This window comes from Pholcus phalangioides, unplaced genomic scaffold (genome assembly GCF_987345545.1).
Source record: "Pholcus phalangioides strain wild (caught in Gottingen) unplaced genomic scaffold, Ppha-v1.0 ptg000011l_1, whole genome shotgun sequence".
NCBI lineage: Eukaryota > Metazoa > Arthropoda > Arachnida > Araneae > Pholcidae > Pholcus > Pholcus phalangioides.
Window position 1 is genome coordinate 9,317,724 of NW_028301604.1, and position 16,189 is coordinate 9,333,912.

General features: G+C 35.2%; 1 protein-coding gene across 1 annotated transcript in view; it reads right to left on the minus strand.

The window, feature by feature from the left end:
* HERC2 (E3 ubiquitin-protein ligase HERC2) overlaps positions 1–16,189 on the minus strand; it is a 645,607-nt gene that overhangs the window by 456,143 nt on the left and 173,275 nt on the right. Inside the window, exons 24-26 of the mRNA XM_089238586.1 lie at positions 8,817–9,002; positions 6,962–7,047; positions 6,120–6,381 (exon numbers count right to left, since the gene is read on the minus strand). Of these exons, the coding sequence (XP_089094712.1) occupies positions 6,120–6,381; positions 6,962–7,047; positions 8,817–9,002 (534 nt within the window). The remainder of the gene's footprint in view (positions 1–6,119; positions 6,382–6,961; positions 7,048–8,816; positions 9,003–16,189) is intronic.

Sequence of the window (16,189 nt, forward strand, 5' to 3'; positions counted from 1 at the left end):
ATCATTGGGTAAGTCTGTTATGCTCATATCCCAACTCAAAGAAGGAAGATGGATAAGAAAGCAACAAAGTGTTATCCTATCGGATACGATGGAGATGAGAGAGAGAGAAAGGTTCGCATCTATATCAAAGAAAGGCAGACAGTAATTTTCTGTCATGATGTGGTATTTCAGGAGAAGCCCATACAGATTGAAAATACAGTGACATATCCAATTGAAAGAAATGATCAAAATGAAGAACTTTCAAATGAGGGAAAGTATATCCATGATGAAGAATCAGAGAAAGATAGCTGCAGCTCAGAAAATGAAGATGAAGAGGCTGAAATAAACATCAGACAGCTCAGGAACAGAAATGAGTTGAAAAAGCCCCTGAAAGGTTTGAAGACTACATTATGTTGGCAGATGTCTTCATGGCTGATACAAATGAACCAGAAACTTATCAAGATGCAGTCAATTGTACAGACAGTACATTTTGGAAGAAAGCCATGGACTCTGAAATGAATTCCTTAAGAGAAAAATGAACATGGATTCTACAGCCATTACCTAAAGCATAGAAAGCTATACATTGCAAGTGGGTGTATCATATCAAGAAGAATCCAGATGGTGGTATTGACAAGTATAAAGCGAAACCTGTAATCAAAGGATTCTGTCAACATCATGGCATTGATTACAATCAAACCTTCAGTCAAGTAACCAAGTTAGGAACAATACGCTTGATAATCAGTATTGCAGCAAGTGAGAAATTGCATTTGACTCAATTTGATGTCTCTACAGCATTTTTATATGGTGATCTAGAAGAAACCATCTATATGCAACAACTTGAAGGTTATAATGATGGGACAAGCAATGTGTGTAAACTAAAGCACAGTCTTTATGGTCTTAAGCAAGCTCCTCACTGCTGGAACAAGTGCTTTGGAGATTTTTTGTTGAAACTAGGATTCAAAGCTAGTGAAGCTGATCCTTGTTTGAACATCAGAGATCATAACAGAAAATTACTTGTAGCTTTATATGTTGATGATGGCCTAGTCGCAGCAACTGATCAGCAAAAAGCTGAAGATTTCATTAAACAGTTGAAAATGAAATTTAAAGTTGCCAGTAAACCAGCAACATATTTCTTAGGGGATTGGAAATTGAAAAGTTTTCCAATGGAACATCAAAACTAGCCAACAAGCATATGCAAAGAAAGTTCTGAAGAAATTTGGTACTGAAAATTGTATACCAGTTCATACACCTATTTTGAAAGTGTCGTCAGAGAAAAATGGTCTTGGATCACAAGCAAATGAATCATTTCCTTACAGAGAATAGTCAGAGCTGTCATGTATCTTATGGTAGGCACCAGACCCGACCTAGCATACAGTGTAGGAGTTTTATCATGCAAGCTAGAGAATCCTTCAAAAGAAAATTGGGTGAAAGCTAAATGTGTTCTCAGATACATTGCAAGTTCCACACGTAAAGGCATTGTCTACAGATATAACTGCAATCCCAGAGTGTTGAAATGTTATAGTGATGTTGACTTTGGAGGATGTGAAAAGACTATTCGCTCAACTACAGGAGTTGTGATCTTGTATGCTGGTGGAGCTATCTCATGGCTCAGTCAACGACAATTTATGGTAGCAACATCGACCACTGAAGCAGAAATTGTTGCAGCAAATGAATGCTGTAAAGAAGCAGTTTGGTTGCAAAGGATGTACAAAACAGTTGTGCAACTTAAAGAAGTTCCAGTGATCCAAATTGATAATAATGCAGCTATAAGACTCACACAAAATCCAGAATTCCATTGCCGCACAAAGCACATTATCATTAAACATTTCTTCATTCGTGAGAAAGTGATGGAAGGAGAGATTGCAGTACAAAAAGTCTCTACAGAGTATCAGTAGGCCGATATGACGACAAAACCATTGCACAAGCAGGGGTGGGAAGTGACAAATTCCATTTTGGAGCAGATATTTATAAACTGGAGCAGTGAAATTAACTTATAAGGATATTTTTGTTAACCCCTCACCCCTTTTCAAAATGAAACAACTGCATTGTCTTTTGTTATCTAACATCTTTTTCATAAGCTTTTTTTTTTTTGGTGTTTCAGGCATTTGAAACCTTGTTTGAAAGAGTGGCTGTCATAAAATTTTTCACACCAATCTATTTAAAATGATTTTTGCTTACAGGGGCACTATTTGCTGTATGGAACAGCAGCAGTTCAAATGGGCTAAAAATTTTCTATAAGTTTTAAATTTTTTTATACTTGGAAAGAAATTGATATTAATGCAGAATGAAAAATGGGAGAGAATTTCTGAAGAATCAACACAATGTTTGGCCATTCAGCACTCGTTATTTGGCGAGATTGGCGATTTAACTCTGGTTATTTGGTTCTTTATTAGTTTCTAAATTAGCATTCTTAATTCAGCGGACATGCTTTTTTACTCCCAGAATGAATTTTTTTTCACGAAACATTGCGATTTGATGCAATGACGATCGACTACAGTAATTTCTGCTGGTTCCAGTGGTAACTTTTTCCCTTCTTTTTTGAAAACAGAAGCTGACTCACATTTGCGATTTAAAGCTAAAAGACCATTGCAAATCCTCTTCTTTTTTACGATCACGTATAGTATTGGGGTTTCGCGATAGAGGAGCAGATAGTTTAAATAAGGTGATAGTTTAAGTACAGAGGAATAAAACACACTATTCTCGGAAAGAATCGTTTCGCGGAAAGCAGGAATAAAACATTTTTTGCGTCTTTTCCAAAATTCCAGGCATACTGAAGCAAAATTCACTATTTTGGCTATTTGGTGCAGAAAAATAAGAAAATACACTATTGGAGCAGGATGGCGCAAGATAATTTTTGGAGCATTGCGGTGCAATTGGCACAGAGTTCCCACCCCTGCACAAGCCAAGATCAGTGACACTGTCTGCTAAAATAGGTATTGTAATGAAATTGTTTGTTTTATTAACAAGGGAACGTGTTAGAATATTATGTTAATGGACAAACAATTTATTTATTTATTTATTTGTTTTTAGTATCTGGCAACACACTATTAGTCAAATATTTAGTTTCTGAGATTTGGCAACAGTACAAAAAACATGGCTGCTCAAGTATGAACAGTAACAGATGTTGTCTCTCACTTTAAGTGTTTAAATCTCTATTAAATATGTGTCTTTGTTCAATATAATATTCTGGTTATAATTACTTACTCACACACACCATTAGTAAGAAATATATATCCAAACAGATCCAAAATAATATGATAGAGAAATCATTCTGAGCCAAAATCGCTGAAAATATAAATATAAAATTTGGCCAAGTTTCATTTTATTATGTAAAGACTCAGTGTGAAGTTTTCAAAATTTGACCCTTACGGGAGTCATAAGGGGGTGGGAGGGTTTAAAGATTATATAAGATACTTAACTCAGATGTGGCGAATCACATGGGGGACTAGAGAAATGCCAACCTGAAACCGGTGAAGCTATACATATGAAATTTAGTCAGTATTTTTATTCTGTGATATAGAGACTCGTTAAAAGGAGGGACTTTTTAAAATTCAACTTCTAAGGTGTTGTCATAAGGGGGGGGGAGGTGTTGAAAGGTTATATGTGGAAATCATAGCTTCAGCTACGATTGCCACATATTGAACTCCTAATAGGTCATCAGAGGTTCAAATGTTATACGGGGGAAATCATCGCCAAGCAAATTTTCAGATTACCAAATCCACGTGAGGGAAGGTGCAGGTAACAGCTAGTAAGAAGTAAGAAGTATAATGAGAAGATAATAAACAATTCTGATGCTAATTATTTTGGAGGTCATTTTAGTTGTAATAAAAAGACAAACTGAAAGGAATTTTCAATACAAAGAAGGGGAAAATTAAACTTTTAAGCCCACAACATTTTTTTAAGCAAGTTTTAATCAATATTTATTTAAGGCTGAAATTACACTATAAAAGTTTCATAAAAGTTCATTGATAAAACTTGAAAAATGCAACCAATAACGGCATCAGTTGCATTTGCTCGAATGTAACCTATAGACTTTATTGGTTGGATTTTTTGAGTTTTATAAAAGGGATTTTATCAAACTTTCATAGTGTAATACCGGCCTAAGTTTTAAAACAAGAAAATAAAACCAACATGACTGAATAGAACAACTGGCAAAGAATGCGAGTCATACAGAATTTGAATACATGCCTATTGTTCAAAAGGTAACAGTTTTGTATCTTCTTAGAATGCAGATTATTTTAAAAATAGCTTTCTTTCCAAATCAATTCTGATTTTATTTTCTCTGTTCTGAATTTTTTTTCTAAAAACTTGGATCATTCTAAAATGATTTTTATAATATTTACAGGTTTCAAAAAAAAAAATATTCACTACGAAACCTTTAACAAACAAACCAAAACCTCTAAGAAGAGAGAATATTCTAAGAATATTCCCTAATTAAAAATTATTATTACCATGTCATTAAGCCAAAAATTGATTGTTTTATTGGTTCAGGCTAATGGAAAATGACTTATATTTCATAATATAAACCAAATTTGTAAATTTCTTTCATTATTTAAAAGGAAAAAAGAATGTTGTTGTTAGGAACCATCGAGTTGATTTTGACTCCTAGTGACTCTATAGATCACGGCTCTCCAAGCTGGTCTGTCATTCACAGCATGGAAAAAAGAATACTCTAGATCAGTGGTTCTCAACCTGGGGCCATATGGCCCCCTTGCGGTCCTGGGATATTCTAGGGGGGCCACGGGAGAAAATCAGAAGAAAGGTGATCCCCGACAGGTGGTGAAGGGAGTCAGAGAACTCTGAACAGAAAAAAGCTTTAAAAGTGAAACATGGTTGAAAAATATTACTACTTTCAGAATTCATCAGATCCGTCCATAGAAATAGGGTCATCTTAACCCTTGGGTCTATGTGGGCATGACCCGGGTCTTCATGTCTATAATGGAGGGAGGGGGACTGCACTATATGGAATCTGATACTATGATTTTCATATGTAAGCTGTTACTTCCAGCTAAGTATTTAGGGCAGCCAGAGCAACAGTTGGTGTGTTAGGAGGGTCGATTTATTGTGCATGTTCGTTGGATCGTACCGTATTTTACACAGACCGTTTTTTAACTTATAATTTGACTCCTGGGAGAGATGATAATCCGCCATTTGATAGCCAGGATTCCAGAGATTGATCAGATTTATTAAAATTTCATTCATAATAAAAATATAGAAAGTATCTCAATCTTGGGTGAGGGTAGGGGGGGGGGCTGGATAGGACAGGGGGGCCACGAGAAAAAATGTGATCCATAGGGGGCCATGAGCTGAAAAAGGTTAAGAAACACTGCTCTAGATTATTCTCCAATTTTTACATCTCAGAAAATATTCTCGTATCTCTATGTCTGAGTAGTGAAAAAAAATATGACTAAAACAAGCTGGGTAATATTTATTTAATAACAGTAGTCTCAAAAGTTAGAAGTTTCAGATAGTTAAAAACATTTAAATTTTTCAAGTTTATTTTGCAAGACCTTATTTTTCATGTTATTTTTCCCAAGAACAGAATTTGTTTCGTATTTTTACAAATTTCAGTTTGAAATAATTTCATTCAAATAATAATAAATAAATAATTCATTTGAAATAAATAATAAATTTTTAAAAAAAACACTTTTTTTTTTTTCATTGTAACCTTTGCATAAAATGGTTTGCATGTGTATATTTTTATCTAAAGTGTGATCTTTTATCTAAAAATAAATCAACATCTCATGCATTTTCTATTGTTTTTTGTATAATGAGAGTTTTTAGTAATCTGTTTTTAGTTCAAAAATAAAGATAATTGATGAAAAAAAATTTATATTTAAGTTGACATTAAAAAAATCCAGCATCCTAAAAAATTAGTTTTGAGACAATTTGTATTGAAACATATTTTTCACTGCTACCAAAATATGGAATTGACTTATTAAACTATGCTTATGCATTTATTAGCCATTGTTCATGTTTGAGAAAATTATCCTAAATTTTAATGTTTGAAAAATTTGACTAATATTTATGAGATATTCAATATGTTTTCAAATATTATTAAACTTACTGAAAAAGACTTGCAGATAAAGATTAATCACTTAAAAAATTAATATATATATATATAATTGAAAATCAAATACCAGAACTTGTTGGAAGGTAAGTGCATTCTATTTGTTCAGCTTCCTCAACCAACTGATTCAGTGAACCTGGGGTTTTCAAGCCAGCTCTCATAAGTTTGGAGTTCAACCAGTGATCATACTTTTTCTCACATGGAAATAAATGAGGACCTATAGCTTGATTATATGCATGAATTCCCAGTAAATATGATAGTGTCTGTTGGACTTCTGAGAACAGTGGAGACCATCCAAAGGAATTTCCATTTCCTGTAGTTTGTAAATCTAACTGTGAAGTAGAAATATAAGCTCAATGTATTAAAGAAAACTACAATTACACCATAAAGGAATACAGTTACATTTTGTGGGTTACATGTAGTTTACCATCTGTAATGGCGACCTCTTGTCTGAGAAGAAAAGATTTTTTTCATTTACACAACCTGGTTTTTCTTATTATATTTATCATTATTCACAACTTTTTTTATCATTATTATACTAATTTGATTAATCGAAATTTTAAAAAGAAGAACAAAAGTTCACTTTAAATTTTAATCATGAAATTTCATTTTTTTTTATTATGCTTATTTCATACTGAAAAAGCATGATCTAATAATACAATAACTGCATACAACTTTTATAAAATTTTATATTGAAGTTGATTTAGGATTCAAAAGTTAAAAGTAAAACTTTTTGTTTCAAATATTTTGCTTTTGCTACAATACTTACTTTTGTATGATAAGGTAAAAAAAAGAATTGTTGAAGGATATAGGGAGTATAAAACAAGCCTAATAATTTTGAGGATTTTTTTTCCTGGAAAATGCATATATAACATTGAAATTCTCACTGATATATAAGTAAAAAAAATTGACCTCTTGTAGAACCTTAGATTCAATAGAGGAAAACTCTTCATCAATTTTAGTCATGTTTTCCTGTTTTCTTATATGCTCTGTGTTTACTGAAAAAAAAAAATTAAAATATGATTTAAATATTTCAGGGAAAATCATACTGATTTCTATAAGAAAAAAGTTTTCAAAATATTTTGAATTTTTAGGACAGTGCAGGCAGCAAGAATTGACGCTAAAGCAGCCAATCAATTCATTGATATACAGAGTGATAATAATCAAAGTTCCCATACTCTGAATAGTTTTTCAAAAAATACTCATCCAAAGGCAGCGAAATTTTCAGGACACCTTAATGATACCATGGGAGAGAGATTTATGCAATAAAAAAAGTTCAATTTTTGGCCACCAGGTTGAGAAAGTGGCGGTTTTTTATCGCATTTCCTTTCTTTTTCATGGTCCATACAGGGTATGTACCAAGTTTCAATGGAATGCGTCCACCAGAACAGATGTAACAGAGGTCTGAGTAGTTTCAGTATACTGACACTGCTCAGACCTATGTAGCACCCGTTCTGGTTTATATATTCCATTGAAACTTGGAAAAAAAGGAAAATTCAATTAAAAAGCTCCAATTTTTTACATGGTGGTCAAAAATTTAACTTTTTATTGCATAAATCTCTCCCATAGGCGTATGCAGAATTTTCATAAAGAAGGGGGGGGGGTTAAGTTTTTTCCAGCAAAATAACACTATAATCAGGGCTTGGGGGGGGTTTAGAACCCCCCCCCCCCCCTCTTGCATATGCCAGTGCTCTTTCCAATGGTCTCATTAAGATATCCTGAAAATTTGGCCGTGTTCAGATGAGTAGTTGTTGAGAAAAACTATTCACAGATTATGGGAACTTTAACTATAATCACCCTAGACACTATATAATTGGGAGGGGGGGATAGACGATTGCAAAAGTTCATATCCAATTTTCAATGGTGTGAGGAAAAAAAAGGCCACCTTCAATCATTTGGAAGGCTGTTAACCCTTTCTCATTTCAATGCCTTACCACTTGTCATAAAACAGGTATTGTAAATACTGAAAGACTTGAAATAAAAAATCATGGAACACCCAACACATTCTTCCGATTGTGTTTTTTTGCTTTTGGATTGTCATATACAAGGTAACAACAATTAAATTGAACTACTCAAAGCCATGAGTAGATCGATCTAACAATCGGAGTGACATGAAATTTTGTGTGGAGAATACAGTTTGAGTGAAAATTAATTATTTCTGAAATTCAGCGATTGGGAATACAGGGCGCTTTAAAATGTTCAAAATGTGTAATAAACCAAAAAATGAATTACAGTGATGATACTGAATGGAAACATTAGATTTTATTAAGAACTTTGAAGTTTATGATCAATGTACCCATCATTCTTGAGAAACAAGAACAATGTTGCATCTGAAGTGCAATATTCTCTATAGCCAAATGTAACATCTCTGAAGGAATGTGCAACAGAATCACTTTAAAATGATTTTTTAGGGTTGTCAAGTTTGGGATACCACCGATGACCATGGACTTTAAGTATTCCACAACCAAAAGCTACATGATGTTAGATCCAGGGAGCAAGTGGCCATTCTATAGCAAAGAAACAACAGATGGCTTTTTTTTTTTGCCTGTGACACAGTACTTCAAAAACTGCTGTACTGGTACAGCTGTGTGTTGAGGTGCCATATTTTGTTTTATAAAAGTTATTTTTTTGTGGAATCCTGATTCTCATGTTGCTATCATTCCTCATACAAAACTTGGCACAGATCCACTGCTTTCAAGATTAAGCTTTTATCTTTCAATGTGTTGTTGGGTAATTACTGAAAAGCAACACCATATAGATGACACACCTGAGTCATTGAGCTGCATGCCATGCATTATCATGCCTTTTGAGTCCCTTTCCACCAAACGATTGAGGTTGTTCAAGTTATCCAATAAGTCACAGAATACTGTGAAAATTTCTAGTTCTAACATTATCATTGGTACAGACACTTCTAGGAAAACAAGACATGTAACCAGTTCAGGCAGTAGAACACCTGAAATGAGAGATGAAAAAGTAAACAATTACATCTGAAATATAACTGCTTGTATGATTAGTGATAGATTTAGAGATAAATTTTAATATTACTTATGTTGGCAAATTTCGGCCATAATGGTGAAAGTATTATATCCTTTCTTCTCGTTGCAAATACTGCAGGAGACCATTTCGCTGTGTGTGAGCATCTTCCCATTCTAGAATAACTTTCTTGTGAAAATCCATTTTCTAAATTTACTGCCCATCTAAACCTGTTGCATTGGACTATGGCCGCTTACATAAAAGTGTCATAATAAGAATATTTACCTGATTAAAAATATTTTTGTCTACGACCAACGGTTGAGAAGAAAAAGGACTGAGTAAGGACTTTCTGGGTATGCCATATATGTGTGTGTGTGTACAGTATATGAGTATATTTTTTCACATTAATTTGATTTAGACCATTGTTTACAAAAGTGAGCAATATCGCCCACCTCCCTTCCCACAAAGTGATAGAAGTTTTCAAAGGGATGGTAGAAGCTCTGGAATTAGTATAGGATCTTATGAGTTAGATTGCTTTGGGGGGGGAGGATAGTAAAAATGTTTTAAAGAAGGGGCGATGGAACAAAAAGTTTATGAAACTGAATTAGACAAAGGGAAGAAAAAAATAGATTTCAAGTACTATATTTTTCCCCCACATTTTGACTGATATATCAGTCCAGCCTTGTCTAATTGTAATTTAAGTCATCCTTAAGCTGTGCAGAAAGTTTCTGAGTGTGATAACTATCCTTTGTTTACATTTTCAAAATGTGGGGGAAAAAGATAGTACTCGAAATCTATTTTTTTCTTTTGTGGCCAGCCGCCACATTAACACCCTTCCTTGGCTTGCCTAATCCCCATATTTTTCATCAATCAAGCACATTTGGGAACACTTGAGATGGCAAGTTGGACAGCCTAGGAATTTGATTGAACTAGAGGAGTACTTACAGCAACTGTGGAATGTGAGATGACACAGGACACCATACAGGACCTGTATGCCTCAATACCTACCCGTATCGCAACGTGCATTCAAGCTCGAGGTGTCCCAACAGGGTACTAGAACCCCCATTAATTTGTAGTTTTTCCTGTAACAAATGATTCTTTTGCTTTAATTATCTAATCACTTACTTATATCAATGTTGTACTCACATATATAAAATTTCATTCCATTCAGACAACTCTTTTTTTGGTGCGCAAATATTTATGGCAATGGGTGCATAATACCAGAAGTTGTATGGAAGAAATACAAACACTACTCCTTTACTGCCATTGTTATTTAGACTGTACGAATAGATTTGAGAAAACAAAGTAACTCTTTGTGTGAGTAGATAAAGACATGTTTTTTCCTCTGTTCACGTTTGTCTGAGGGGATATATATCAGAATTATTTTATAGAGAGGATTTAAAACTGACTAGTGTGTGTAATCAAATTAGAAATATGTAATATCAAGTACATACAATATGCAAAAGCATAAAGGTAATGAAAAAATTAGGTGTCCTCAAACCAAAATATTTCTATAGATTCAGTATTATGGAGATGGTGCCAAATATATATATATGTATATATTAGAAGTAGGCTCTGGCCTATGGACAGGATATAAATTTATGTCTATGGTAATTTGTAATCATATAATTTGTTAGCATTTTGTTTGGCATAATATAGTTATTTGTACATTATATTATACCCAATAGTTTTTTTTGACAAGATATCATGTTTGAGAATTGATGTCTCATTTTATATTTTTTATTTGATACGTTTCATTCCATGTCACTGAATATGCAAGGTGCTAGAATCTTAAAGCTCAGATTAAGTGAAAGGAATTAAATCTAGGGGCATCTGAAGTGTTTTAGACCCATGAGCACTGGTGTTTGGCTTCAAGTAAAATTTATGATTTTTCTGGTGTGCTTCAACCAATACCACAAAATACTGGGAGTGCTTGGGCGCCCATGGAGGCGAAACAGTTTTACCTATCAAGTTATATCACCAGACCAGAATTTAAGCTTTCCATTGGTTCTTTTCCCCTTAGGGGTAAACTGCACACTTAAGGGCTGCCTGAATGGGCATACGAAGAGTGGCGGTAGACAAGATTGTGTGTGGGTGTGGTTTGTGTAAGTACGTGTATGTCAGTAGAAAAAAAACACAGGTCAACTCTATGGAACATGTCTGGATGTGCCTCCTGTGCTGGAAATCTCCTTTTTCATTGTTGTTTCTTCTCAAAGCCTTTTCCCAGCTTGTCCTCATCATGCAATTACATTTGTCATGCCACTACATTATAGTGAAGGGAAAACCACAGCAATGTTTTTGTTGCATAAAAAAGCTTCCTTTGACGTTTGACCCCTATCAGTGCCAGCACCCTCTGAGGGCAACTTCCGTAGTTAGCTCAATCATGATTCTGGTTGGTCGCTAATTAAGTTTTTTCCTACATTTCATTTTTTATACTTTTATTGGGGTTTTTGATATGCATTTGCTGCAAGAATTGGAGAAAGAAAAATGGAAAAACATCTAGCTATGCTGTTCGGTAGGGGTTTCCCATCTCCTCCTGTCCTCCAATCTTCTATGAAGGGGGTGAAGCTATGGTCCTCCTCATTTCATTATTTTTCTACTTCCTATACTTCTCTACATCACTAGTTTAAGATCCAGTCAGTTCTGAGGATGGATTTTGGACCAGCATAAATTTGCAATTTTACCCTGGGTGGAAAAAATATTTCCCTCAAGTGGTCATGGTCTGGGTTTTGTCACAGTGATTAATAGCCAATTCTTTGATGAATTCAAAAATTGGGGGGGGGATGCCCAGGTCCTTTCTGATGTCCCATCCTCTTACATATTTCGGGGAGAAATTTTGTGAAGCTATTTAGAATCTTATTCTGTTGTTGCTAATGTCTCTTCATATTTGCCTAGCTTGCATAAGCCTAGATGGGGGCCGCATACATTAGGCCTAACTAGTGGTTTGAAAAGTATGACTTTATTTTTGAGAGAAAGTCTTTTGAGTATCAAGTTATATAAACTGTTCCTAATGTTGGAAGTTTTAAAATCTCTTGTTTAGAGGAAAAAAAAACAGGAAGCTTGTTTTAAAATAAAAACCAAATGATAAATATTTGTTCCTCTGCTGAAAATGGCTACCTACTCTAAAAATGATGAATATTCCCTAATAGACACTCCCCCTCTCCAATTTCCATTTCCATAAACCACATTGTGTATGATTATTGAATTTCTAAAATCTGCTTGTGCAAGTAATCCTGCACTTGAAAGCATACGGAAAAAAAAAATGAATAACTATATAATAGTATCTTTTTCCTTTTCCTTTTTTATGAATCTTTGCAAGAGGGAAGAAAAAATTCATTTCATTGAAAGCAGCAGCAGGAACAAAACATTGGAAGGGTTAAAGAAGCGTCTATATAAGGGGAGTTTTCCCTTATTCTTCTCTTTACAAAAAAAAAGTTACTATATTTTAAGCAGGCTGAAATTTGAAAATTGACATGTTTATGTATCTTCAGACATAAATTCATTCACCTCAGTTATTCTAACTTCTATTACTTGCGCCATAATTTTGGAGAACGAGTATGCAAATTTGGATGAATGAATGGTATGCCTCTAGTCAGGTGGAAAGGGCTATCTCATTTTTCGTGATCTCGTACATCTACCAATCACATCTTGAAGAATACAAGCTTTCCCTTCACCCACCAAAGACAAAATAAACACATATACACAGAACTGCAATGCCATATATTGATATTCAATTTATATTTCAAGAAATACAAAGCCTGCAATCAATATTTAACTAGACAGATGTCACCAATAGATAAAAAATAATTCATAAAACCTGAAATATCGACAAACAAAAGGATAAAAATAATTTTAACAGCTAGAATGGAGATGTTAAGTAACCTATCCCTTGCACCAGTGATTGTCTATCCACAGCATTATCATCATTATAATATAAGGCAGCATTTTTCAACCTGTGGTCCTTAAGCAGATTTGATGAAATTATTCACCTGTTGTAGTTGATGTTAGTAATATCCATTTGAGTTCAATTAAAATTATGCCTTAGGTTCATACTTACAGGGGTTGGACAAAATAATATCAACACCTGTGAAATGAGACAAAATCTTTATTAATAGGCTGTTGACCCTCCTTTTGCATTAATTACAGCTTGTATCCGTCGTGGGATGGTCAAGTACAAGTCATGCACAACAGTCACAAGGATACGTAGCTGCCACTCCTGCAAAAAGGTCACTAATTCAGAACGTGTCTTTGGAGGTGGAAACCTACTGCAAGTTTGGCCTCCAAAATACCCCACAAAGGTTCAATTATATTAAGATCAGGGGACTGCGCGGGCCACATGAAGTGTTGCAGTTCATCATTGTGTTCATCAAGCCAGTCTCAGACAATTCCAGCAGTGTGAACAGGCGAATTATCTTCTTGGAACACAGGTCGAGAATCAGGGAACAAATATTGCACCATTGTATGAAGACGGTCGGCCAGAATACTTACATAAACCAATGCATTAACCCGCCCATCCAGGACAACAAGTGGGCCAAGACCACGATGAGACATTGTGCCCCACAGCATCACTGATCTCCCAACTTCGAGGTGGAAATGCGAGCCGATCTCCCCGTTAAAAGGTTTCGCCACAGAGAGCAACAGTCCTACAAACAGTACAAATATTCAGTCACTACACATCACTCACTTCACTTCTGAGATATAGATGGCAGCACTGAAAAATCATACACAACACTAGATACGCACTCAGACTGTTAGGTACACACGTTTACACTTCCGGCACAACTTACTAGGTAGTAAATTGCCTATGGCAATAGACCTGAGTTGTGCTCAGTTTGCAAAAAAAAAAAAAAGCATCACTGATCCCCCCCTCCTTGCTTAACATTAAGAAGGAGACAGTCAACATCAGAGGCTTGTGCTGGCATTCTCCAAATGTAAACACATCCATTAGTCTGGAATAATGTGAATGACGATTCGTCTGACCAGATGGCATTCTCCTATTGTTGTTGTGTCTAATTCTTATATTCCTCGTTTCAAGACATTGCATGGTGTAACCAATGATTTTGGAATAGCCGTTCTACCGTGTATGTTTGCTACATGCAGTTCACGGCGGCTTGTGCTGGCATTCTCCAAATGTAAACACATCCATTAGTCTGGAATAATGTGAATGACGATTCGTCTGACCAGATGGCATTCTCCTATTGTTGTTGTGTCTAATTCTTATATTCCTCGTTTCAAGGCATTGCATGGTGTAACCAATGATTTTGGAATAGCCGTTCTACCGTGTATGTTTGCTACATGCAGTTCACGGCGGATAGTTTTGTCCATAAACCTTCCTGTAGATGTGTGTTCATCTCAGATGTTATCTGGGATGCTGTTATCTTGTGCTTTCTCTCTGGCCACAATCCACTTCTAAAATCTTCTGTCTCTATCAGTCATCTTCAACTTTCGGCCACTGTTATGCTTGGCAGATGATGTTTTTTTCTGTTTGCTATGGGCTGTCATTACCATCGACATGGTACTTCTCCCGACACCAACAAGGGTGGCCGTTTTCATTACTATGGCCCCGGCAAGACAGCTCCAACAATCAGGACTTTTCTGAAATCTGTGGGGTCAGCCATAACGAAGTTTTAATGCCCCAATATACATCTCATCTGAACACTATGAGTAGACTGATGTGTGCACATTCTCGCCCGCTAAGTGGCACTCTTCCACACTAGAGGGTGGGAGTATACGACAGGTTTCCTCGAGTGTTGTTTTTTTCACAGGTGTTTATATTATTTTGTCCAATCCCTGTATGTTCACCATACATCATCAAGGAGAATGCAGGAAATTGTAACCTTAAATCGGGGATATCCGTAAGTTTTACCAAAAATTTCAATTTATTGCTTTAAATACAATTTTCCAACCACTGCTAAAATTGCTGAAGGGTGTGGAAATGAAGTGCTGCTACAAATCGCAACTAACAAAAATGTACAGTATTTCACGGAAAAAGTATACAGATGGTCTGATGACCATATTTCATTGAGAAAAATATGGTAAACTGGGATCTTTTAAATAATAATCCGTAAGCAGGCACAATCACCGATCGTAATTAAAACTGCTGAAAATTTGAAGAAAAAACATTAAGCTTGATAATTGCGAGAGATGAATATTTATAATTTTTACCATAATTATCATAATATAATTTCTCTCTATCTACTATTATGAAAATGCTGTATATGTATGTTTGCTGTAGCTGTATGTTTGTCGCCTGACAGTCAAGTGGTTAGGGAACTAGTCTCTCACTGTGCAGGTCTGGGTTCGAATCTTGGTTTGGGCATGGATGTCTACTAACACTAAGAAATTCCCTGGACTTATGATGTTGATCCCTTGGGAATACATAAAGATTTAACTATTATTATTACAAATTCAAATAAGTATCATTGAAAAATGGGACAAATGTATAAAAAGATCGGAACAATGATAATTACAGGTATGTCTGGTAATGCGAGACACAAGTGGCCCATCAAATTGTTTCAGAAGTGAGTACAAGACTGCTACAAAAAAGATATTCCAATTGATTGTAATATTATAACGGAAAAGGCGATAACAATTTACGCTTCTATAAAGGGAAGGGCTGGTGAAACGTCTATTTAATCAGAATTTTATGCAAGTAAAGGTTGGTTTCATAGGTTTAAGAAACGATTCAGATCACACAATGTAAAAATCGCTGGCAAACAAGCCTCTAACGACCAAGAGGCAGCTAGAAGATTTCCAAAGACATTGCAGAAAATTATTGAAGAGAAGAGTTATGCACCTCAGCAGGTGTTTAACGTTGACGAAACTGTACTATTTTGGAAGAAAATGCCGCAAGAACATTTCTCAAAAGAGGAAAAGCAAGCACGTGGTTTAAAGATAGACTTACTGTGACTTCAAGATAGACTTACTATGTTGTTTTGTGCAAATGCGTATGATACACGGTAAAGCCCACTGTAATTTTCAAATCTGCGAATCCGCGAGTATTGAAGAGAAAGGATGTCAAAGCTTCCAGTATTTTGGATGAACAATAAAAGGGCTTGGACTATGAAAGCACTTTTCCTGGATTGGTTTAAATGGTGTTTCATTCTAGAAGTTGGGAGGTACCTTGAGAGTGGAGACATGTCATTCAAAGTTCTTTGATACTGTATA